Source organism: Mustelus asterias, chromosome 4 (genome assembly GCF_964213995.1).
Source record: "Mustelus asterias chromosome 4, sMusAst1.hap1.1, whole genome shotgun sequence".
In the NCBI taxonomy this organism is placed as follows: Eukaryota; Metazoa; Chordata; class Chondrichthyes; order Carcharhiniformes; family Triakidae; genus Mustelus; species Mustelus asterias.
Window position 1 is genome coordinate 72,957,374 of NC_135804.1, and position 24,321 is coordinate 72,981,694.

General features: G+C 47.6%; 1 protein-coding gene across 1 annotated transcript in view; it reads right to left on the reverse strand.

The window, feature by feature from the left end:
- Positions 1 to 24,321, reverse strand: part of LOC144492779 (nitric oxide synthase 1-like) — a 342,106-nt gene that overhangs the window by 64,721 nt on the left and 253,064 nt on the right. The window contains exon 21 of the mRNA XM_078211199.1: positions 21,342 to 21,552. Within this exon, the coding sequence (XP_078067325.1) occupies positions 21,342 to 21,552 (211 nt within the window). The remainder of the gene's footprint in view (positions 1 to 21,341; positions 21,553 to 24,321) is intronic.

Below are 24,321 nucleotides of genomic sequence, written 5' to 3' on the forward strand. Positions count from 1 at the left end.
TCTCAGTAATGAGATTTCGTACTGTGCTTATCCCAGTCCAACGCCGGCACCTCCACATCATGGCTACCATCGACACCGCAAACTGCCGTCTCCAAGTGGAGAGGATCTCCAAGAAGATCGCGCGTATCGACAGACATCAAGTTTCTACAAAGATGCAAGAAAGCAGACAAGACTCGCATTCCAACCATTATCTTGTAAATTGAGTTTGTGTCTGTATATGTCCTGTTTGTGATCACAAGTCCTCACTCATCTGATGAAGGAGCAGCGCTCCGAAAGCTTGTGCTGCCAAATAAACCTGTTGGACTTTAACCTGGTGCTGTGAGGCTTCTTACAGAAGCCAGAGGGTGGTTGTAGAGGGATGTTTTTCAAACTGGAGACCTGTGACCAGTGGTGTGCCTCAGGGATCAGTGCTGGGTCCACTGTTATTTGTTATTTATATTCATGATTTGGATGAGAATATAGTTGGCATGGTTAGTAAGTTTGCAGATGACACCAAGATTGGTGGCATAGTGGACAGTGAAGAAAGTTATCTCGTATTGCAACGGGATCTTAATCAATTGGGCCAGTGGGCTGATGAATAGCAGATGGAGTTTAATTTAGATAAATGCGAGGTGATGCATTTTGGGAGATTGAACCAGGGCAGGACTTACTCAGTTAATGGCAGGGCATTGGGGAGAGTTACAGAACAAAGAGATCTTGGAGTTCAGGTTCATAGCTCCTTGAAAGTGGAGTCACAGCTGGACATAGTGGTGAAGAAGGCATTCAGCATTGTTGGTTTAATTGGCCAGAATACTGATTAAAGGAATTGGGACGTCTTGTTGAAGTTGTACAAGACATTGGCAAGGCCACACTTGGAATACCCTGTACAGTTCTGGTCACCCTATTACAGAAAGGATATTATTAAACTAGAAAGAGTGCAGAAAAGAATTACTCGGATGCTACGGGGAGTTGATAGTTTGAGTTATAGAAAGGCTGAATGGACTGGGACTTTTTCCTCTGGAGCGTAGAAGGCTGAGGGGTGATCTTATAGAGGCCTATAAAATAACGAGGGGCATTGATCAGCTAGATAGTCATTATCTTTTCCCAAAGGGAGGAGAGTCTAAAACAAGAGGGATTAGGTTTAAGGTGAGAGGGGAGAGATACAAAAGTGTCCAGAGGGGCAATTCTTTCACACAGAGAATGGTGAGTGTCTAAAACAAGCTGCCAGATGGTGTAGTAGAGGCGGGTACAATTTTGTCTTTTAAAAAGCATTTAGACAGTTACATGGGTAAGATGGGCATAGAGGGATATGGGCCAAATGCGGGCAATTGGGACTAGCTTAAGGGTTTTAAAAAATGGACAAGTTGAGCCGAAGGGCCTGTTTCCATGCTGTAAACCTCTATGACTCTATCCACGCCCCTCATAATCTTGTAGACTTCTATCAGTTGCCCCTCAACCTCTGTCGTTCCAGTGAGAACAAACCAAGTTTCTTCAACCTCTCCTCATAGCTAATGCCCTCCATACCACGCAACATCCTGGTAAATCTTTTCTGTACCCTCTCCAAAGCCTCCACATTCTTCTGGTAGTGTGGCAACCAAAATTGAACACTATATTCCAAGTGTGGCCTAACTAAGGGTCTATAAAGCTGCAACATGACTTGCCAACTTTTAAATTCAATGCCCCGGCTGGTGAAGGCAAGCATTGCCGTATGCCTTCTTGACTATCTTCTCCACCTGCGTTGCCACTTTCAGTGACCTGTGTACCTGCACACTCAGATCCCTCTGCCTATCAATACTCTCAAGGATTCTGCCATTTAATGAATATTTCCTATCTGTATTAGACCTTCCATAATGCAGTACCTCACATTTGTCCGGATTAAACTCCATCTGCCATCTCTCCACCCAAGTCTCCAACCGATCTATGTCCTGTTGTGTCCTCTGATGGTCCTCATCGCTATCCACAAATCCGCCAACCTTTATAGCGTCGTTGAAAGTTACCTTAAATCTGTGCGCTCCCATTCTCAATCCTTTCATGAGTGGGAACAGTTTATCTCTATCTAATCTGTCCAGGCCTCTCATGACTTTGATATCTTCTTCAAATCTCCCTCAACCCTCTCTTGTCTAAGGAGAGCAGTCCCAACTTCTACAATCCACACACATTCCTGCAGTTCCTCACCCCTCGAACCAAATCCTAAGAATCTTTTCTTGCACTCTCTCCAATACTTTCGCATCTTTCCCAAGGTGCGGTGCCCAAAAAAATATGCAATACTCCAGCTCTGGGAGGGGGAAGGCCAATTGGGAAAAGGTCAAGGCCAATTTTACTAAGCTGAGGAGTGATTTAGCAAAATTGGACTGGAAACAGCTACTTAAAGGTAAATCAGTGTCAGAGCCGTTGATGGAATTCAAAGGGGAGATTCAAGAGATTCAGAGTAAACATGTTCCCACAAAGAAAAAGGGCGAGTTGGTCAAATCTAGAGCCCCTGGGTATTAAGGAGTTTACAGGGTAAGATCAGGCAGAAATAGAAAGTTTATCTCAGAAACAATTGAATACGCCAGAGAGCCAAGAAGAGTATAGAAACTGCCCTCGAGAAGGTTGTTGTTTGGGTTTGATCTCAGTTGTTTGGATTTAATATCAGTTGTTTGGGTTTAATCTCAGCTGTTTGGGTTTAATATCAGTTGTTTGGATTTAATATCAGTTTGGGTTTAATCTCAGTTGTTTGGATTTAATATCAGTTGTTTGGGTTTAATCTCAGTTGTTTGGGTTTAATATCAGTTGTTTGGGTTTAATCTCAGTTTGTTTGGGTTTAATATCAGTTGTTTGGGTTTAATCTCAGTTGTTTGGATTTAATATCAGTTGTTTGGGTTTAATCTCAGTTGTTTGGGTTTAATATCAGTTGTTTGGGTTTAATCTCAGTTTGTTTGGGTTTAATATCAGTTGTTTGGGTTTAATATCAGTTGTTTGGATTTAATCTCAGTTGTTTGGGTTTAATATCAGTTGTTTGGATTTAACCTCAGTTGTTTGGATTTAATATCAATTTGTTTGGGTTTAATCTCAGTTTTGGGTTTCATCTGTCACCGCTCTGTGTTCCTGCTTTTTAAACTGTCACCGCTCTGTGTTCCCACTCTTTAAACTGTCACCGCTCTGAGGAAGGGGAAAAAGGGTTCAGTGTTCCATTGGAGCAATTCTTTTTCTTTGTAGCAGTAAGTTATATGGAGGGGATGGAAGTGAAGGCAGTGCAATGTACCTCCTGCAGAATGTTTGAGCTGAGGGACACTGTCAGTGTCCCTGCTGATTACACCTGTGGGAGGTGCACCCATCTGCAGCTCCTCCAAGACCGCGTTAGCGAGCTGGAGCTGAAGTTGGATGAGCTTAGGGTCATCAGGGAGGCAGAGAGGGCCATAGACACAAGCTTCAGGGATATAGTTGCTCCAGGGAATGAAAATAAATGGGTGACAGTGAGAGGGGCTGGGAGGAAGCAGTCGGTGCGGGGATCCCCTGTGGTCATTCCCCTTAGCAACAAGTATTCCACTTTGGATACAGGTGAGGGGGGCGACCTACCAGTGGTAAGCCGCAGTGACCAGATCGCCAGCGCTGAGTCCCTCCCTGTGGCTCAAAAGGGAAAGGGGGAGAGCGGTAGAGCTATAGTTATTGGGGACTCGTTTGTTAGAGGGATAGATAGGAGGTTCTGTGGCAACAAGGGAGACTCACGGATGGTATGTTGCCTCCCGGATGCCAGGGTCCGTGACATCTTCGACCGTGTCTTCAGGATTCTAAAAGGGGAGGGGGAATAGTCACAAGTCGTGGTGCACTTCGGCACCAAAGACATAGGTAAGAGAGGGGACGGGGATTTAAAACAGGAATTCAGGGAGCTAGGGTGGAAGCTGAGAGCCAGGACAAAACAGGTTGTCATCTCTGGTATGTTGCCGGTGCCACAGGATAGCGAGTTGAGGAACAGGGAGAGAGTGCAGTTAAACACATGGATGCAGGGATGGTGTAGGAGGGAGGGTTTCAGCTATGTGGATAATTGGAACACTTTCTGGGGAAGGTGGGACCTGTACCAACAGGATGGGGTGCACCTGAACCAGAGGGGCACCAATATCCTGGGAGGGAAATTTGCTACAGTTCTTCGGGGGGGTTTAAACTAATTTGTCAGGGGGATGGGAAAAGGAGTTGTAGTCCGGAGGTCAGTGAGTGTAGTGAGGTACTGGGAAGGGTATCATGGTCCAAGGTGGGTACCAGCAGACGAGAAGGTGGGTTGAAGTGTGTCTACTTCAATGCAAGGAGCATCCGAAATAAGGTAGGTGAACTTGGGGCGTGGATTGGCACTTGGGACTACGATGTTGTGGCCATTACGGAAACATGGGTAGAACAAGGACAGGAATGGTTGTTGGAAGTTCCGGGGTATAGATGTTTCAGTAAATGTAGGGTAGCTGGTAAAAGAGGTGGAGGAGTGGCACTGTTAATCAAGGATAGTTTAACGGCTGCAGAAAGGCATTTCGAAGAGGATCTGCCTACAGAGGTAATATGGGCTAAGGTTAGGAATAGGAAAGGAGCGGTCACGTTGTTAGGAGTTTACTATAGGCCCCCAAATAGTAATAGAGATGTGGAGCACGAAATTGCTAAGCAGATTATGGATAGGTGTGGGGGTCACAGGGTAGTTGTCATGAGGGATTTTAACTTTCCAAATATTGATTGGAGCCTTTATAGGTCAAATAGTTCGAATGGGGCAGTTTTTGTGCAGTGTGTGCAGGAGGGGTTCCTGACACAATATGTGGATAAGCCGACAAGAGGTGGGGCCACATTGGATTTGGTAATGGGAAATGAACCGGGCCAAGTGTTGGATTTGGTTGTGGGAGAGCACTTTGGAGATAGTGACCACAATTCGGTGTCTTTTGTTATTGCAATGGAGAGGGAGAGGGCCATGCGGCAGGGCATAGTTTACAATTGGGGGAGAGGTAATTATGATGCAATCAGGCGGGAATTAGGAAGCATAGGGTGGGAACAAAAATTGTCAGGGAAAGGCACTAATGAAAAGTGGAACTTTTTCAAGGAACAAATACTGCGTGTCCTTAGAACATAGAACATAGAACATTACAGCGCAGAACAGGCCCTTCGGCCCACGATGTTGCACCGACCAGTTAAAAAAAAAAACTGTGACCCTCCAACCTAAACCAATTTCTTTTCGTCCATGAACCTATCTACGGATCTCTTAAACGCCCCCAAACTAGGCGCATTTACAACTGATGCTGGCAGGGCATTCCAATCCCTCACCACCCTCTGGGTAAAGAACCTACCCCTGACATCGGTTCTATAACTACCCCCCCTCAATTTAAAGCCATGCCCCCTCGTGCTGGATTTCTCCATCAGAGGAAAAAGGCTATCACTATCCACCCTATCTAAACCTCTAATCATCTTATATGTTTCAATAAGATCCCCTCTTAGCCGCCGCCTTTCCAGCGAAAACAATCCCAAATCCCTCAGCCTCTCCTCATAGGATCTCCCCTCCATACCAGGCAACATCCTGGTAAACCTCCTCTGCACCCTCTCCAAAGCCTCCACATCCTTCCTGTAATGTGGGGACCAGAACTGCACACAGTACTCCAAGTGCGGCCGCACCAGAGTTGTGTACAGTTGCAACATAACGCTACGACTCCTAAATTCAATCCCCCTACCAATAAACGCCAAGACACCATATGCCTTCTTAACAACCTTATCTACTTGATTCCCAACTTTCAGGGATCTATGCACACATACACCTAGATCCCTCTGCTCCTCCACACTATTCAAAGTCCTCCCGTTAGCCCTATACTCAACACATCTGTTATTCCTACCAAAGTGAATTACCTCACACTTCTCCGCATTAAACTCCATCCGCCACCTCTCGGCCCAACTTTGCAACCTGTCTAAGTCTTCCTGCAAACTACGACACCCTTCCTCACTGTCTACCACACCACCGACTTTGGTGTCATCAGCAAATTTGCTAATCCACCCAACTATACCCTCATCCAGATCATTAATAAATATTACAAACAGCAGTGGCCCCAAAACAGATCCCTGAGGTACACCACTTGTAACCGCACTCCATGATGAATATTTACTATCAACCACCACCCTCTGTTTCCTATCCGCTAGCCAATTCCTGATCCAATTTCCTAGATCACCCCCAATCCCATACATCTGCATTTTCTGCAGAAGCCTACCATGGTGAACCTTATCAAACGCCTTACTAAAATCCATATATACCACGTCCACTGCCTTGCCCCCATCCACCTCCTTGGTCACTTTCTCAAAAAACTCAATAAGGTTAGTAAGGCACGACCTACCTGCCACAAAACCATGCTGACTATCACCTATCAATTCATTACTCTCCAAATAACTATAAATCCTATCCCTTATAATTTTTTCCAACATCTTGCCGACAACAGAAGTGAGACTCACCGGTCTATAATTCCCGGGGAAGTCTCTGTTCCCCTTCTTAAACAATGGGACAACATTCGCTAACCTCCAATCTTCTGGTACTATACCAGAGGCCAACGACGACCTGAAGATCAGAGCCAGAGGCTCTGCAATCACTTCTCTTGCCTCCCAGAGAATCCTTGGATAAATCCCATCCGGACCAGGGGATTTATCTATTTTCAGACCCTCCAGAATATCCTGCACATCCTCCTTATCAACTGTAATACTGTCTATTCTACTCCCCTGCAACCCAGTGTCCTCCTCAGCTATATTCATGATATAGAGGCATGGTACATTGGGGAAACTATGCAGACGCTGCGACAACGGATGAATGAACACCGCTCGACAATCACCAGGCAAGATTGTTCTCTTCCTGTTGGGGAGCACTTCAGCGGTCACGGGCATTCGGCCTCTGATATTCGGGTAAGCGTTCTCCAAGGCGGCCTTCGCGACACACGACAGCGCAGAGTCGCTGAGCAGAAACTGATAGCCAAGTTCCGCACACACGAGGACGGCCTCAACCGGGATATTGGGTTCATGTCACACTATTTGTAACTCCCACAGTTGCGTGGACCTGCAGAGTTTCACTGGCTGTCTTGTCTGGAGACAATACACATCTTTTTAGCCTGTCTTGATGCTCTCTCCACTCCCATTGTTTTGTTTCTTAAAGACTTGATTAGTTGTAAGTCTTCGCATTCCAACCATTATTCATGTAAATTGAGTCTGTGTCTTTATAAGCTCTGTTTGTGAACAGAATTCCCACTCACCTGAAGAAGGGGCTTAGAGCTTCGAAAGCTTGTGTGGCTTTTGCTACCAAATAAACCTGTTGGACTTTAACCTGGTGTTGTTAAACTTCTTACTGTGTTTACCCCAGTCCAACGCCGGCATCTCCACATCATATCTAACAGAAGACAGAGGGTGGTGGTGGATGGAAAATTTTCGGACTGGAAACCGGTTACCAGCGGAGTGCCACAAGGATCAGTGCTTGGTCCTCTGCTATTTGTCATTTTTATAAATGACTTGGAGGAGGGGGCTGAAGGGTGGATCAGTAAATTTGCTGATGACACCAAGATTGGTGGAGTAGTGGATGAGGTGGAGGGCTGTTGTAGGCTGCAAAGAGATATAGATAGGATGCAGAGCTGGGCTGAAATATGGCAAATGGAGTTTAACCCTGACAAATGCGAGGTGATTCATTTTGGTAGGACAAATTTAAATGTGGATTACAGGGTCAAAGGTAGGGTTCTGAAGAATGTGGAGGAACAGAGAGATCTTGGGGTTCATATCCATAGATCTCTGAAGGTTGCCACTCAAGTGGATAGAGCCGTGAAGAAGGCCTATAGTGTGTTGGCGTTCATTAACAGGGGGTTTGAGTTTAAGGGCCGTGGGGTTATGCTGCAACTGTACAGGACCTTGGTGAGACCACATTTGGAATATTGTGTGCAGTTCTGCTCACCTCACTATAAGAATGATGTGGAGACACTGGAAAGAGTGCAAAGGAGATTTACCAGGATGCAGCCTGGTTTGGAGGGTAGGTCTTATGAGGAAAGGTTGAGGGAACTTGGGCTTTTCTCTTTGGAGCGGAGGAGGTTGAGAGGAGACTTGATAGAGGTTTATAAGATGATGAGGGGGATAGATAAGAGTGAACGTTCAAAGACTATTTCCTCGGGTGAATGGAGTGGTAACTAGGGTGCATAACTATAGGGTTCATGGTGGGAGATATAGGAAGGATGTCCGAGGTAGGATTTTTACTCAGAGAGTGGTTGGGGTGTGGAATGGACTGCCTGCAGTGATAGTGGAGTCAGAAACTTTAGTAACATTTAAGAAGCTATTGGATAGGCACATGGAGTACTTCGGGATGATAGCTTGATCTGGGTTTCAGACAAAGCTCGGCACAACAACGTGGGCTGAAGGGCCTGTTCTGTGCTGTACTGTTCTATGTTCTAGAAGGTGGCGGTGAGCTGCCTTCTTGAATCGCTGCAGTCCCTGAGGTGTAAGTACACTCTCAGTGCTGTTAAGGAGGGAGTTCCAGGATTTTGACCCAGCGACAGTGAAGGAACGGAGATATATTTCCAAATCAGACAGTGAGTGGCTTAGAGGGAACTTCCAGGTGGTGGTGTTCCCAAGTATCTGCTGCCCTATTCCTCGAGATGGTAGTGATTGCAGGTTTAGAATATGTTGTTGAAGGAGCCTTGCTGAGTTGCTGCAGTCCATCTTGTAGATGCTACACACTGCTGTTACAGCACATCAATATTGAAGGGAGTGCATGCGAAAGGTGGATGGATGAGGTGCTAATTAAGCGGGCTGCTTTGTCCTGGCATCAAGCTTGATGGCATCAAGCTTCTTGAGTGTTATTGAATCTGCACTCATCCAGGAAATGGAGAACATTCCATTACACACCTAACTTGTGTCTTGTGGACAGGCTTTGGGAAGTCAGAAGAAGAGTCATTTGCCGGAGACTTTCTCTGACCTGCTCCTGTAACCACAGTGGCTACAAATGGCTGGTCCAATTCAGTTTCTGGTCAATGGCAATCCAGGATGCTGATAGTGGGAGGTTCAGTGATGCTAATGCCAATGAAGGGGAGATGGTTGGATTATGTCTTATTGGAGATGATCATTGCTTGGCATGTGTGGCTTCAGCCAAATCGATTCTGTGCTTGATCCCTCTGGGACTTCTGTCTCCAGCACTGCAATGTAGCCACCCCACTACCTTTCCATCCTTTCCTGAACTCATAGTATTTAAAAATATTAAAGATCCAGTCCTGCCTTTCTGTAAGCCAGGTCTATGTTATAGCAACATCATATTCCCACATGACACTCTGTACCTGTAACTCTGTCATGTGATTAAACACACTCTGTGCATTCACATACATGCGCAGTAACCCTAATTTAAGCTCAAATACTTTCTCCCTTACTCTGACTGTACTTAAGAACTTACTGTTCACTATTTACCCCAGCATATTGTGAACCGTGGCATTCCTCTCTCTAGTTCCCACACCCCAGCTAAGCTAATTTAATCCATTTCCGACAACACTAGCTTATTTCAATGCTAAGGAAAAATATTACTCTTAATAAATCTTACCAATGCCTAATAGACATTATCAGTGGTAAGAAACCTTAACAATAAAATATAAGACTCCAGCTCCTCACCTGTATATATATTCACTGTCTTCTATGCAACACAATTTTATCAGGAAATCTCAGTGTTGTTATGATCTGGTAAATGCTAGGCTGTTCAAATCGAATAACAGAGAACAACAAAAAACAAAGAACAGGAACAGGCCCTTCGACCCACCAAGCCTGCACCAACACATGGCACCTTCCCAAACTAAAGACCTTTTGCCTCTATATGGCCCATCTCCCTCTAATCCCGGTCTATTCGTGTATCTGTCAAAATGCCTCTTAAACGTCACTATTGTATCTGCTTCTACCATCCCCTGTGGGAGTGCATTCCAGGCACTTATCACTGTCTGCCTCTCACATCTCCCTTAAACATTTCCCCTTTTACCTTGAACGAGAGATGAAATTGCTGGGCCTCTGACGGAAATCTTTGTCGCTTCTTTGGACACGGGTGAGGTCCCTGAGGATTGGAGGATAGTGAATGTGGTCCCGTTGTTTAAGAAGGGTAGCAGGGATAACCCAGGAAATTATAGGCCGGTGAGCTTGACGTCCGTGGTAGGGAAGTTGTTGGAGAGGATTCTTAGAGACAGGATGTATGTGCATTTAGAACGGAACAATCTCACTAGTGACAGACAGCATGGTTTTGTAAGAGGAAGGTCGTGCTGTACAAATTTGGTGGAGTTTTTTGAGGAAGTGACAAAAACGGTTGATGAAGGAAGGGCCGTGGATGTCGTCTATATGGATTTCAGTAAGGCATTTGACAAAGTCCCACATGGCAGGTTGGTTAAGAAGGTTAAGGCTCATGGGATACAAGGAGAAGTGGCTAGATGGGTGGAGAACTGGCTTGGCCATAGGAGACAGAGGGTAGTGGTCGAAGGGTCTTTTTCCGGCTGGAGGTCTGTGACCAGTGGTGTTCCGCAGGGCTTTGTACTGGGACCTCTGCTATTTGTGATATATATAAATGATTTGGAAGAAGGTGTAACTGGTGTAATCAGCAAGTTTGCGGATGACACAAAGATGGCTGGACTTGCGGATAGCGAAGAGCATTGTCGGGCAATACAGCAGGATATAGATAGGCTGGAAAATTGGGCGGAGAGGTGGCAGATGGAGTTTAATCCAGATAAATGCGAAATGATGCATTTTGGAAGAAATAATGTAGGGAGGAGTTATACAATAAATGGCAGAGTCATCAGGAGTATAGAAACACAGAGGGACCTAGGTGTGCAAGTCCACAAATCCTTGAAGGTGGCAACACAGGTGGAGAAGGTGGTGAAGAAGGCATATGGTATGCTTGCCTTTATAGGACGGGGTATAGAGTATAAAAGCTGGAGTCTGATGATGCAGCTGTATAGAACGCTGGTTAGGCCACATTTGGAGTACTGCGTCCAGTTCTGGTCGCCGCACTACCAGAAGGACGTGGAGGCGTTAGAGAGAGTGCAGAGAAGGTTTACCAGGATGTTGCCTGGCATGGAGGGTCTTAGCTATGAGGAGAGATTGGGTAAACTGGGGTTGTTCTCCTTGGAAAGACGGAGAATGAGGGGAGATCTAATAGAGGTGTACAAGATTATGAAGGGGATAGATAGGGTGAACGGTGGGAAGCTTTTTCCCAGATCAGAAGTGACGTTCACGAGGGGTCACGGGCTCAAGGTGAAATGGGCGAAGTATAAGTCAGATATTAGAGGGATGTTTTTTACACAGAGGGTGGTGGGGGCCTGGAATGCGCTGCCAAATAGGGTGGTGGAGGCAGGCACGCTGACATCGTTTAAGACTTACCTGGATAGTCACATGAGCAGCCTGGGAATGGAGGGATACAAACGATTGGTCTAGTTGGACCAAGGAGCGGCACAGGCTTGGAGGGCCGAAGGGCCTGTTTCCTGTGCTGTATTGTTCTTTGTTCTATGTCCCCGAGTAATTGACATTTATACCCTGGAAAAGACTCCAATTATCCATTCTATCCATGCCTCTCATAATTTTGTGAACTTCTATCAAGTCGCCCCTCAACCTCTGACATTTTGGTGAAAATAAACCAAGTTTGTCCAATCTCTCCTCATAACTCATACCCTCCAAATCAGACAACATCCTGGTACTCAAATTGGGAGGATGTGACGAGTGTTGTCCCGCAGGGATCTGTCTTGGGGCCTCAACTATTTCCAATATTCATTAACGACTTAGATAATGGCATAACAAATCAAAAATCCAAATTTGCACATGACGCAACATTGGGCAGCCTTACAAAAAGCGTTGAGGACAGCATAAACCTACAACAGGCTGTTGATAAGATTGGCTGAAAGGGCCAAGCTGTGGCAAATGAATTTTAATATAAATAAATGTGAGGTTATCCATTTCAAATCAAAAAGGGATAGATCAGGGTATATTTTTAGAAGGCACAAAGTTAAATTCTGTGGATGTCCAACGAGATTTGGGGGTTCAGCTGCATAGCTCCTTAAAATGCCATGAACATGTGCAGAAAATAGTGACGAAGACCTACAGAATGCTGGCCTTCATATCTAAAGGGCTGGAGTATCGGGATACAGATGTTGTGCGGCAGTTGCACTAAACCCGAGTTGGACCCCACTTAGAGTACTATGAGCTGGTATGGCACCACACCTTAGGAAGGAGTTCAACGTAGGTTTACAATAATGATATCTGGACTCCAGGGGTTAAGTTATGATGAGATATTAGACAAATTAGGCCTTTATTCTCTCAAATTCATAAGGTTGAGTCTACAAAATATTTTCAGGGAAAGACAGGATGAATAAGGGTGTTTTCACTGGTTGAAGGCTGTACAACCAGGGGCCATAATCTAAAAATTAGGGCCAAGTTGTTCAGCAGAGACGTTAGAAAACATTTCTACACACAGAGATGGTGGAGATTTGGAACATTCTTTCTCAAATGGTGGTGGAGGCTGGTTCAATTGTCAGGTTTAAGTCTGAGACAGACAAGTTTTTATTGAGCAAGGATATCAACGGAAATGGGTCTAGGGCAGGTACATGGAGTTAGGCCACAGATCAGCAGTGACCTTATTGAATTGTGGAGCCAGCTCAAGGACCTGAATGGCTGATCCTACTCCTATGTTCCTATCCTGGTAGACATTTTCTAACCTCTCCAAAGCCTCCACATTCTGTTGGTAGTGTGGCGACCAGAACTATACGCAATATTCCAAATGTGGTCTAAATAAAATTTTTTACAGCTGCAATATGACTTGCCAATTTTTATACTCTATGCCCCAACCAATGAAGGCAAGCATGATGAAGCTCTGACGAAGGGTCATCTAGACTCGAAACATTAGATCTGTCCATAGATGCTGTCAGAGCTGCTGAGATTTTCCAGCATTTTCTGTTTTTGTTTCACATTCCAGCACTAGACAAATTAGTTGGACTCTGGAATAGTTCCTACAGATTGAAGGATAGCTAATGTAAGCCCGCTATTCAAACTATAGACCAGTGAGCCGAATGTCGGTACTGGGGAAGTGCTCGAGTCTATTATCAAGGATTTCATAACCAGTCATTTGGAAAGCAGTGGTATACTCAAACAAAGTCAGCATGGATTTACAAAATGGAAATCATACTTCACGAATTTATTGGAATACCCCACTTGGGGTACTGTGCTCAGTTCTGGTCGCCTCACTATAGGAAGGATGTGGAAAAGATTGAAAGGGTGCAGAGGAGATTTACAAGGATGTTGCCTGGATTGAGTGGCATGCCTTATGAGGATAGGCTGAGGGAGCTCGGTCTTTTCTCCTTGGAGAGACGAAGGATGAAAGGAGACCTAATAGAGGTGTATAAGATGTTGAGAGGCATAGGTCGGGCGGACTCTCAGAGGCTTTTTCCCAGGGTGGAAATGTCTGCTACGAGAGGACACAGGTTTAAGGTGCTGGGGGGTAGGTACAGGGGAGATGTTAGGGGTAAGTTTTTCACACAGAGGGTGGTGGGCGAGTGGAATCGGCTGCCGTCAGTGGTGGAGGAGGCGAACTCAATAGGGTCTTTTAAGAGACTCCTGGATGAGTACATGGAGCTTAATAGGATGGAGGGTTATAGGTAGGTCTAGAAGGTAGGGACGTGTTTGGCACAACTTGTGGGCCGAAGGGCCTGTTTGTGCTGTAGTTTTTCTTTGTTTCTATGTTTCTAACTGGTAGAGTTGAATGAGGAGAACCAGTGGATATGGTTTATTTAGACTGTCAAAGAACAAAGAACAGTACAACACAGGAACAGGCCCTTCAAGCCTGCGCCAATCATGATGTCTGCCTTAACTAAAACTGTCTGCACTTACGGAGTCCATATGCTTCCATTCCCATCCTATTCATGTATTTGTCTAGTTGCCACTTAAATGCCACTATTGTACCTGCTCCCACCACCTCCCTGGGCAGCGTGTTCCAACATTTACCACCCTCTGTGTAAAAAATTTGCCTTGCACGTCTCCTCTAAACTTTTCTCCATGCACCTTAAATCTATGTCCCCTAGTACTTGACTTTTCTACCCGAGGAAAGAACTACCACTACCACTGACTATCCACTCTGTCCATGCCACTCATAATCTTGTAAATCTCTATCTGGTCTCATCAGACTTTTGAATGGACCTACCTTGCATTAAGTTGATCTTTCTCTACACCCGAGCTATGACTGTAACACTACATTCTGCACTCTCTCGTTTCCTTCTCTATGAACGGCGTGCTTTGTCTGGAAAGCGCGCAAGAAACAATACTTTTCACTGTATACTAATACATGTGACAATAATAAATCAAATCAAAAAGGTCACCCCTCAACCACCGTCATTCCAGTGAGAACAGACCGAGTTTGTTTTATCCAACCTCTCCTCATAGCTAATATCCTCCAGACCAGGCAACATCCTGGTAAATCTCTCTGTACTCTCTCCAAAGCATCCACATCCTTCTGGTAATATGGCAACAAGAATTGTACACAATATTCTAAATAAGGCCTAAGATTCAGTACAGCTGCAGCATGACCTGCCAATTTCTATACTCAATGCCCTGACCGATGAAGGAAAGCATGCCATATGCTTTCTTGGCTACCTTATCCACCTGCTTTGCTACTTTCAGTGATCGGTGGACATATACGCCCAGATCTCTCTGAAGGGTTATATATACTCCGAAGGGTTCTACCATTTACTGTATAATTCCTACATACATTGGACCTTCCAAAATGCATTACCTCACACTTGTCCAGATTAAACTCCATCTGCCATTTCCCTGCCCAAGTCTCCAACCGGTCTATATCTTGCTGTATCCTCTGACAGTCCTCTTCACTATCCGCAACTCCACCAATCTATGTGTCATCTGTGAACTTACTAATCAGACCAGCTGCATTTTCCTCCAAATCATTTATATGTCCCTGGAACAACAAAGGTCCCAGAACTGATCCCTGTTGAACACAGCTAGTCACAGTCTTCCATTCAGAAAGGCACCCCTCGAGTGCTACCCTCTGTCTTTTATGGCCAAGCTAATTTTGTATCCACTTTGCCAGCTCTCCTCTGATCCTGTGTGACTTCACCTTTCGTACCAGTCTACCATGAGGTACCTTGTCAAAGGCTTTACTGAAGTCCATGTATGCAACATCCACTGCCTTTCCCTCATCTATCATCTTCGTCACTTCCTCGAGAACCTCGATCAAGTTAGTGAGGCACGATCGCCCCTTTACAAAGCCATGTTGTCTGTCACTAATAATTCCATTTGTTTCCAAATGTGAGTAAACCCTGTCCCTAAGAATCTTTTCCAATAATTTCCCTACCACTGACGTAAGGCTCACCGGCCTATAATTTCCTGGATTATCCCTGCTGCCTTTCTTAAACAATGGAACAACATTGGCTATCTTCCAGTCCTCTGGAACTTCACCTGTAGCCAATGAGGATATAAAGATTTCTGTCAAGGCCCCAGCAATTTCCGCCCTTGTCTCCCTCAGTATTCTGGGTTGATCCCATCAGGCCCTGGGGACTTACCTACTTTAATGCTTTTTAAGACGTCCAACACCTCCTCCTTTTTGATATCAACATGACCCAGAATACCTACACACCCTACCCTCAGCTTCTCATCCATCAAGTCCCTCTCTTTGGTGAATACTAAGGCAAAGCATTCATTTAGTATCTCACCCATTTCCTCTGGTTCCAAGCATAGATTCCCTCCTATTCTTGAATGGACCAACCCTTTCCTTGGCTACCTGCTTGCTCTTTACATACGTATAAAATGTCTTAGAACTTTCCTTAATCCTGTTTGCCAAGGTCTTTTCATGACCCCTTTTAGCCCTCCTAACTTCTTCCTTAAATTCCTTCCTATGTTCTTTATATTCTTCAAGGGCTTCATCTGTCCGAAGCCTGTTAGACCTTACGAATGCTTCCTTTTTCTTTTAGACAAAACTTATAATATCCCTCATTATCCAGGGTTCCTGACAGTTGCCACACTTATCCTTCATCCTCACAGGTACATGCAGGTCCTGAATCCCAATCAACTGACATTTGAAAGACTCCCACATGTCGGATGTTGATTTACCCTCAAACAGCCTCCCCCAATCTACCCTCTTCAGATTGTGCCTAATGTTATTGTAGTTAGTCTTCCCCTAATTTAACACCTTTGCCCGAGGACCAGTTTTGTCCTTATCCACAAGTACCTTAAAACTTATGGAATTATGATAATTGTTCCCGAAATGCTCTCCTACTGAAACCTGGCCGGGCTCATTCCCCAATACCAGGCCTAATATGGCTCCTTCCCGAGTTGGGCTATTCACATACTGCTTCAAGAAATCCTCTTGGACACTCCTTACAAATTCTGCCCCATCCAAGCCCCTGACAGTGAGTGAGTCCCAGTCAATATAGGGAAAGTTAAAATCACACACCACAACAACCCTGTTGTTTTTGCATCTTTCAAAAATCAGACTGCATATTTGCTTCTCTACTTCCCACTGGCTGCTGGGAGACCTCTAATAAACCCCCAACATTGTGACTGCACCATTCCTATTCCTGAGCTCTACTCATATTGCCTTGCTGCCTGAACCCTCCGAGGTGTCCTCCCTCAGTACAGCTGTGATATTCTCCTTAATCAGCGATGCCAGTCCCTCACCCTTTTTACATCCCCCTCTATCTTGCCTGAAACATCTAAATCCTGGAATGTTTAGCCTGCCCCTCTTTCAACCAAGTCTCTGTAATAGCAACAATGTCATAATTCCAAGTACTAATCCAAGCTCTAAGTTCACCTGTTTTACTCCTCGCATTGAAACAAATGCACTTCAGACCACCAGTCCCACTGTATTCAACAATTACTCCCTCCCTACTCTTCCTCTTAATCTTACTGGCCTTAGGCTGGAGCCCTCCCGAAGTTATTTTTCCTGCAGACCCTGTTACACCAGTTTAAACCTTCCCGAGTGACTCTCGCAAATCTACTTGCCAGGATATTGGTGTCCCTCCGGTTTAGATGTAACCCATTCTTCTTGTACAGGGCATTGGTGAGGCCGCAGCTGGAATACTGTGTGCAGTATTGGTCCCCTTATTTGCGGAAGGATATATTGGCCTTGGAGGGAGTGCAGAGAAGGTTCACCAGGTTGATACCGGAGATGAGGGGTGTTGATTATGAGGAGAGACTGAGCAGATTGGGTTTGTACTCGTTGGAATTTAGAAGGCTGAGGGGGGATCTTATAGAGACCTATAAGATAATGAAGGGGCTGGATAGGGTAGAGGTGGAGAGATTCTTTCCACTTAGAAAGGAAGCTAGAACTAGAGGGCACAGCCTCAAAATAAAGGGGGGTCAGTTTAGGACAGAGTTGAGGAGGAACTTCTTCTCTCAGAGGGTGGTGAATCTCTGGAATTCTCTGCCCACTGAAGTGGTGGAGGCTACCTCGTTGAATATGTTTAAATCACGGATAGATGGATTCCAGATCGGTAAGGGAATTAGGGGTTATAGGGATCAGGCGGGTAAGTGGAACTGATCCACTTCAGATCAGCCATGATCTTATTGAATGGTGGGGCAGGCTCGAGGGGCTAGATGGCCTACTCCTGCTCCTATTTCTTATGTTATTATGTTCTTCGATCCCACCTGTCCCGGAAGAGATCCCAATGATCAAGATATCTGAACCCCTCCCTCCTACACCAGCTTTGTTGGGCTTTTTGGTCGGCATGGACTAGGTTGGGCCGAAGGGCCTGTCTCCATTCTGTGGATTCTATGAGTCCCAGTTAATATTGGGAAAGTTAAAATCAACCACCACAATAACCCTGCTGTTTTTATATTTTTCCATAATCTGTTCCTCTTTCTTCTGCTGGCTGTTGGGAGGGAGGCTTGTAGTACAATCCCAAAGTGATTGCATCCTCCATGAGCTCTACCCATATGGCCTCACTGGATGAGCCCTCAAAGGTGTCCTTCCTCTGTACAGCTGTGATATTCTCCCTAATCAGTAATACAACTTCCCCACCTCTTTTACATCCTTCTCTATTACACCCGAATCATCTAAATCCCGGAACATTAAGCTGTCAATCTGGTCCCTCTCTCAACCAAGTCTCTGTAATAGATACAACATCATAGTTATATGTACTAATCCAAGCTCTAAGTTCATATGCCTTATCTGTCATACACCTCGTGTTAAAACAGATACACTTCAGCCCTCCAGTCCCGCCATGTTCAATAACCTTTCCCTATCTGTTCTTCCTCTTAGCATTACTGGCTGTAGTCTCCAACTTCTCCTTGGCTATTTCATTTGCTGGCCTACTGCTCTGGTCCCCACTCCCTGCCACACGAGTTTAAACCCTCTCGAGTGACACCAGCAAACCTTCCTGCCAGGATAGTGGTGCCTCTCCAGTTTAGGTGCAACCCGTCCTTCTTGTACAGGTCCCACCTGCCCTGGAAGACATCCTAATGGTCCACATATCTAAAGCCTCCCTCCTACACTAGTTCTTTAACCACGTATTTAACTGTACTATATTTCTATTCCTAACCTCATTGGCACAGGGAGTCCACCCAAGATTACATCCCAGATGTCCTGCTTTTCAACTTACTACCTAACTCCCTTTGCAGGACCTCGCTACTCTTCCTGCCTGTGTCATTAGTACAAATGTGTATCACGGCTTCTGGCTGCTCAGAGAATCATAGAAGAGAATATCATCATAGAATCCCTACAGTACAGGAGGAGGCCATGTGGCCCATCAAGCCTGCACTGACAACAATCCCACCCAGGCCCTATCCCTGTAACCCCACATATTTATCCTGCTAACCCCCTGACACTAAGGGGCAATTTAACTTAGGCAATCATCCTAACTCGCACATCTTTACTCTCGAGTAACTATTTAGAGTCAGAGGGGTTTACAGCATGGAAACAGGCCTTCGGCCCAACTTGTCTATGCCCCCCCTTTTTTCACCTCTAAGCTCGTCCCAATTACCTGCGTTTGGCCCATCTCCCTCTATACCTATCATACCCACGTAACTGTCTAAACATTTTTTAAAAGACAAAATTGTACCCGCCTCTACTACTACCTCTGGCAGCTTGTTTCAGACACTCACCACTCTCTGTGTGAACAAATTGCCCCTCTGGACACTTTTGTATCTCTTCCCTCTCATCTTAAACCTATGCCCTCTAGTTTTAGACTCCCCTACGTTTGGGAAAAGATATCTAGCTGATATATGCCCCTCATTATTTTATAGACCTTTATAAGATCATCCCTAAGCTCCTAAGCTCCAGAGAAAAAAGTCCCAGTCCATCCAGCCTCTCCTTATAACCCAAACCATCAAGTCCTGGGAGCATCCTCGTAAATCTTTTCGGCACTCTTTCTAGTTTAATAATATCCTTTCTATAATAGGGTGGCCAGAACTGTACACAGTATTCCAAGTGCAGCCTTACCAAAGGCTTGTACAACTTCAAAAAAACGTTCCAACTCCTGTATTCAATGTTATGACCAATGAAACCAAGCATGCTGAATGTTTTCTTCACCACTCTGTCCACCTGTGCCTCCACTTTCAAGGAATTATGAACCTGTACCCCTTTTTGTAACTTGTCTATTTCCTTGTCCATAACAACTTTAAATTGTACCACGTTGTGATCACTATCACTAAAATGCTCCCCCCACCTCCACCTTAACCATCTGTCCAGCTTCATTCCTCAGAACTAGGTCCAGCACTGCTCCTTCCTTTGTTGGACCCTCCACATATTGATCAAAAAAGTTCTCCTGTACACATTTCAAGAAACCTACTCCATCCAAGCCCTTAACACTATGACTGTTCCAGTTAATGTTGGGAAAGTTGAAATCACCTAACCCTATTGTTATTGTTTTTACACACCTCCACAAATTATGCACGTATTTGCTCCTCAATATCCTGCTGATGGTCTGGAGGTCTATAATAAACACCTGACAATGTGGCTGCCCCTTTTTTATTCCTGAGCTCTACCCACAAAGCTTCATTCGGAGCTTTGCGAGTAGAGTCAGGAGGAAGAATTTCAAACCATTTGTGCAGATTTTCAAGATTACATTTACATCATTAGTGGTACTTCTACAAACATTCCCAAAAGTAAACCTAGGCCTTGTTTCATCCATTTACAATCACTGCCAATTTTACATGTTCCTTTTGAAATTCTAAAGCGAACTTTAAGTTACTTCCATCATCTGCCGAATGTAAATTTTCAATCATGCCATCCACCGTTCCCATCTTACCCCTGCTTATCTCCACTTCACAGCACTTGCTTTTACACCCAACACCTCTTTGAAGTGGGCGGCACGGTAGCACAGTGGTTAGCACTGCTGCTTCACAGCTCCAGGGACCTGGGTTCGAATCCCGGCTTGGGTTGCTGTCTATGCGGAGTTTGCACATTCTTCCTGTGTCTGCGTGGGTTTCCTCCGGGTGCTCCGGTTTCCTCCCACACTCCAAAGATGTGCGGGCTAGGTTGATCGGCCATTCTAAATTGCCCCTTAGTGTCCTGGGATGCAACGGTTAGAGGGATTAGTGGGTAAATATGTGGGGATGCGGGGATAAGGCCTAGGTGGGATTGTGGTTAGTGTAGACTTGATGGGCCGAATGGCCTCTTTCTGCACTGTAGGATTCTATGAAGTTTGCAGTCAAATTGTCTTCAATCAAATTAGTAACACCCATACGTGTACATGCAGGCCTGTTTCACACTATAACATACTAATTTGTGGAAAACATTGTAAAATATGATTTGACACAATACCTCACTTAAAAATACTGAGATAAAGTGTGAAATAGGACAAGAAATAACTCAATAATAAGACGCTTGAGAAAAATGTGCATTATAAAACAGGCTTTGATTCACGATGAGCCCATTAAACAATTTACCCAAGAAATCCAGTGTTTTACACCAATGTTCGCCCATTTCCATTCTTCATACATATGTTTCCGCTGAATCAGAAACAGACTCAATAGAGGTGGCACTTGTGGGAACCTGAACATACCCTGGCAAAGTTGGTACCCATGCAGACCAATACCCTCGGGAGAGACAGGGTCTATGGGGACCCATACCCTGGAGAAAGTTGGTGTGCATGGGGACCCATACCCTTTGGGGTTGTCAGGGCCCATGGGGACCCATTCCGTGAGGAAATGTGATGCCCATGGGGTCCCACACCCTGGGGAAAGTTGGTGCCCATGAGGACCCATACCCTGGGAGAGTAAATGCGCGTGGGGACTCAGACCCTGGGGAAAGTTGATGTGCATGGGGGCTTGCACTCCAGGAAGAGTCAGTGCGCATGGGGAGCCATACCCTGGGGAGGATCAGTGTGCATGGGGACCCATACCCAAGGAAGAGTGTTTCCCATGTCGAGGTGCAATGGCCAAAGTTAATGAAGAGTACATACTTCTAGTGTGGTACTTGAGTACAGCCACGGTTAATTGGATTTGTGATGGATGGGCTTCAGGTGATGAGCTGATGGAGTAATATCGGGGTTGAAGAAGGGGGAGCTGGGTGAGGAGCAGACTTGCTGGCACTCTCACGGACAGAAACTCCTCGAGGACATCTGCAATAGTTGGAACATTCTCCCATTTCCATTCCTCATACATACGTGTCCCCTAAATGAGAAACAGAGATTAGAGGCAGGAAGCAATGCGTGTTCACAGAGGGTGGCAAGTAGCTACACATTGTCTAGAAAAATAATGAACTGACCCTCAACTCGGCACCGACACGGAGTGACGCATCCCTCACTCGGCCCCGACACGGAGTGACGCATCCCTCACTCCGTCCCGACAGGGAGTGACGCATCCCTCACTCCGTCCCGACAGGGAGTGACGCATCCCTCACTCCGTCCCGACACGGAGTGACGCATCCCTCACTCGGCCCCGACACGGAGTGACGCATCCCTCACTCCGTCCCGACAGGGAGTGACGCATCCCTCACTCCGTCCCGACAGGGAGTGACGCATCCCTCACTCCGTCCCGACAGGGAGTGACGCATCCCTCACTCCGTCCCGACAGGGAGTGACGCATCCCTCACTCGGCCCCGACACGGAGTGACGCATCCCTCACTCCGTCCCGACACGGAGTGACGCATCCCTCACTCCGTCCCGACAGGGAGTGACGCATCCCTCACTCCGTCCTGACAGGGAGTGACGCATCCCTCACTCCGTCCCGACAGGGAGTGACGCATCCCTCACTCCGTCCCGACAGGGAGTGACGCATCCCTCACTCCGTCCCGACAGGGAGTGACGCATCCCTCACTCGGCCCCGACACGGAGTGACGCATCCCTCACTCCGTCCCGACAGGGAGTGACGCATCCCTCACTCGGCCCCGACACGGAGTGACGCATCCCTCACTCCGTCCCGACAGGGAGTGACGCATCCCTCACTCGGCCCCGACACGGAGTGACGCATCCCTCACTCCGTCCCGACAGGGAGTGACGCATCCCTCACTCGGCCCCGACACGGAGTGACGCATCCCTCACTCCGTCCCGACAGGGAGTGACGCATCCCTCACTCTGTCCCGACAGGGAGTGACGCATCCCTCACTCCGTCCCGACAGGGAGTGACGCATCCCTCACTCCGTCCCGACAGGGAGTGACGCATCCCTCACTCCGTCCCGACAGGGAGTGACGCATCCCTCACTCCGTCCCGACAGGGAGTGACGCATCCCTCACTCCGTCCCGACAGGGAGTGACGCATCCCTCACTCGGTCCCGATACGGAGTGACGCATCCCTCACTCGGCCCCGACACGGAGTGACGCATCCCTCACTCCGTCCCGACAGGGAGTGACGCATCCCTCACTCGGCCCCGACACGGAGTGACGCATCCCTCACTCGGCCCCGACACGGAGTGACGCATCCCTCACTCCGTCCCGACAGGGAGTGACGCATCCCTCACTCCGTCCCGACACGGAGTGACGCATCCCTCACTCGGCCCCGACACGGAGTGACGCATCCCTCACTCCGTCCCGACACGGAGTGACGCATCCCTCACTCGGTCCCGATACGGAGTGACGCATCCCTCACTCCGTCCCGACACGGAGTGACGCATCCCTCACTCCGTCCCGACAGGGAGTGACGCATCCCTCACTCGGCCCCGACACGGAGTGACACATCCCTCACTCCGTCCCGACAGGGAGTGACGCATCCCTCACTCGGCCCCGACACGGAGTGACGCATCCCTCACTCCGTCCCGACAGGGAGTGACGCATCCCTCACTCGGCCCCGACAGGGAGTGACGCATCCCTCACTCCGTCCCGACAGGGAGTGACGCATCCCTCACTCGGCCCCGACACGGAGTGACGCATCCCTCACTCCGTCCCGACAGGGAGTGACGCATCCCTCACTCGGCCCCGACACGGAGTGACGCATCCCTCACTCCGTCCCGACAGGGAGTGACGCATCCCTCACTCGGCCCCGACACGGAGTGACGCATCCCTCACTCCGTCCCGACAGGGAGTGACGCATCCCTCACTCGGCCCCAACACGGAGTGACGCATCCCTCACTCCGTCCCGACAGGGAGTGACGCATCCCTCACTCCGTCCCGACAGGGAGTGACGCATCCCTCACTCCGTCCCGACAGGGAGTGACGCATCCCTCACTCCGTCCCGACAGGGAGTGACGCATCCCTCACTCCGTCCCGACAGGGAGTGACGCATCCCTCACTCCGTCCCGACAGGGAGTGACGCATCCCTCACTCCGTCCCGACAGGGAGTGACGCATCCCTCACTCGGTCCCGATACGGAGTGACGCATCCCTCACTCGGCCCCGACACGGAGTGACGCATCCCTCACTCCGTCCCGACAGGGAGTGACGCATCCCTCACTCGGCCCCGACACGGAGTGACGCATCCCTCACTCGGCCCCGACACGGAGTGACGCATCCCTCACTCCGTCCCGACAGGGAGTGACGCATCCCTCACTCCGTCCCGACACGGAGTGACGCATCCCTCACTCGGCCCCGACACGGAGTGACGCATCCCTCACTCCGTCCCGACACGGAGTGACGCATCCCTCACTCCGTCCCGACACGGAGTGACGCATCCCTCACTCGGTCCCGATACGGAGTGACGCATCCCTCACTCCGTCCCGACACGGAGTGACGCATCCCTCACTCCGTCCCGACAGGGAGTGACGCATCCCTCACTCGGCCCCGACACGGAGTGACACATCCCTCACTCCGTCCCGACAGGGAGTGACGCATCCCTCACTCGGCCCCGACACGGAGTGACGCATCCCTCACTCCGTCCCGACAGGGAGTGACGCATCCCTCACTCGGCCCCGACAGGGAGTGACGCATCCCTCACTCCGTCCCGACAGGGAGTGACGCATCCCTCACTCGGCCCCGACACGGAGTGACGCATCCCTCACTCGGCCCCGACA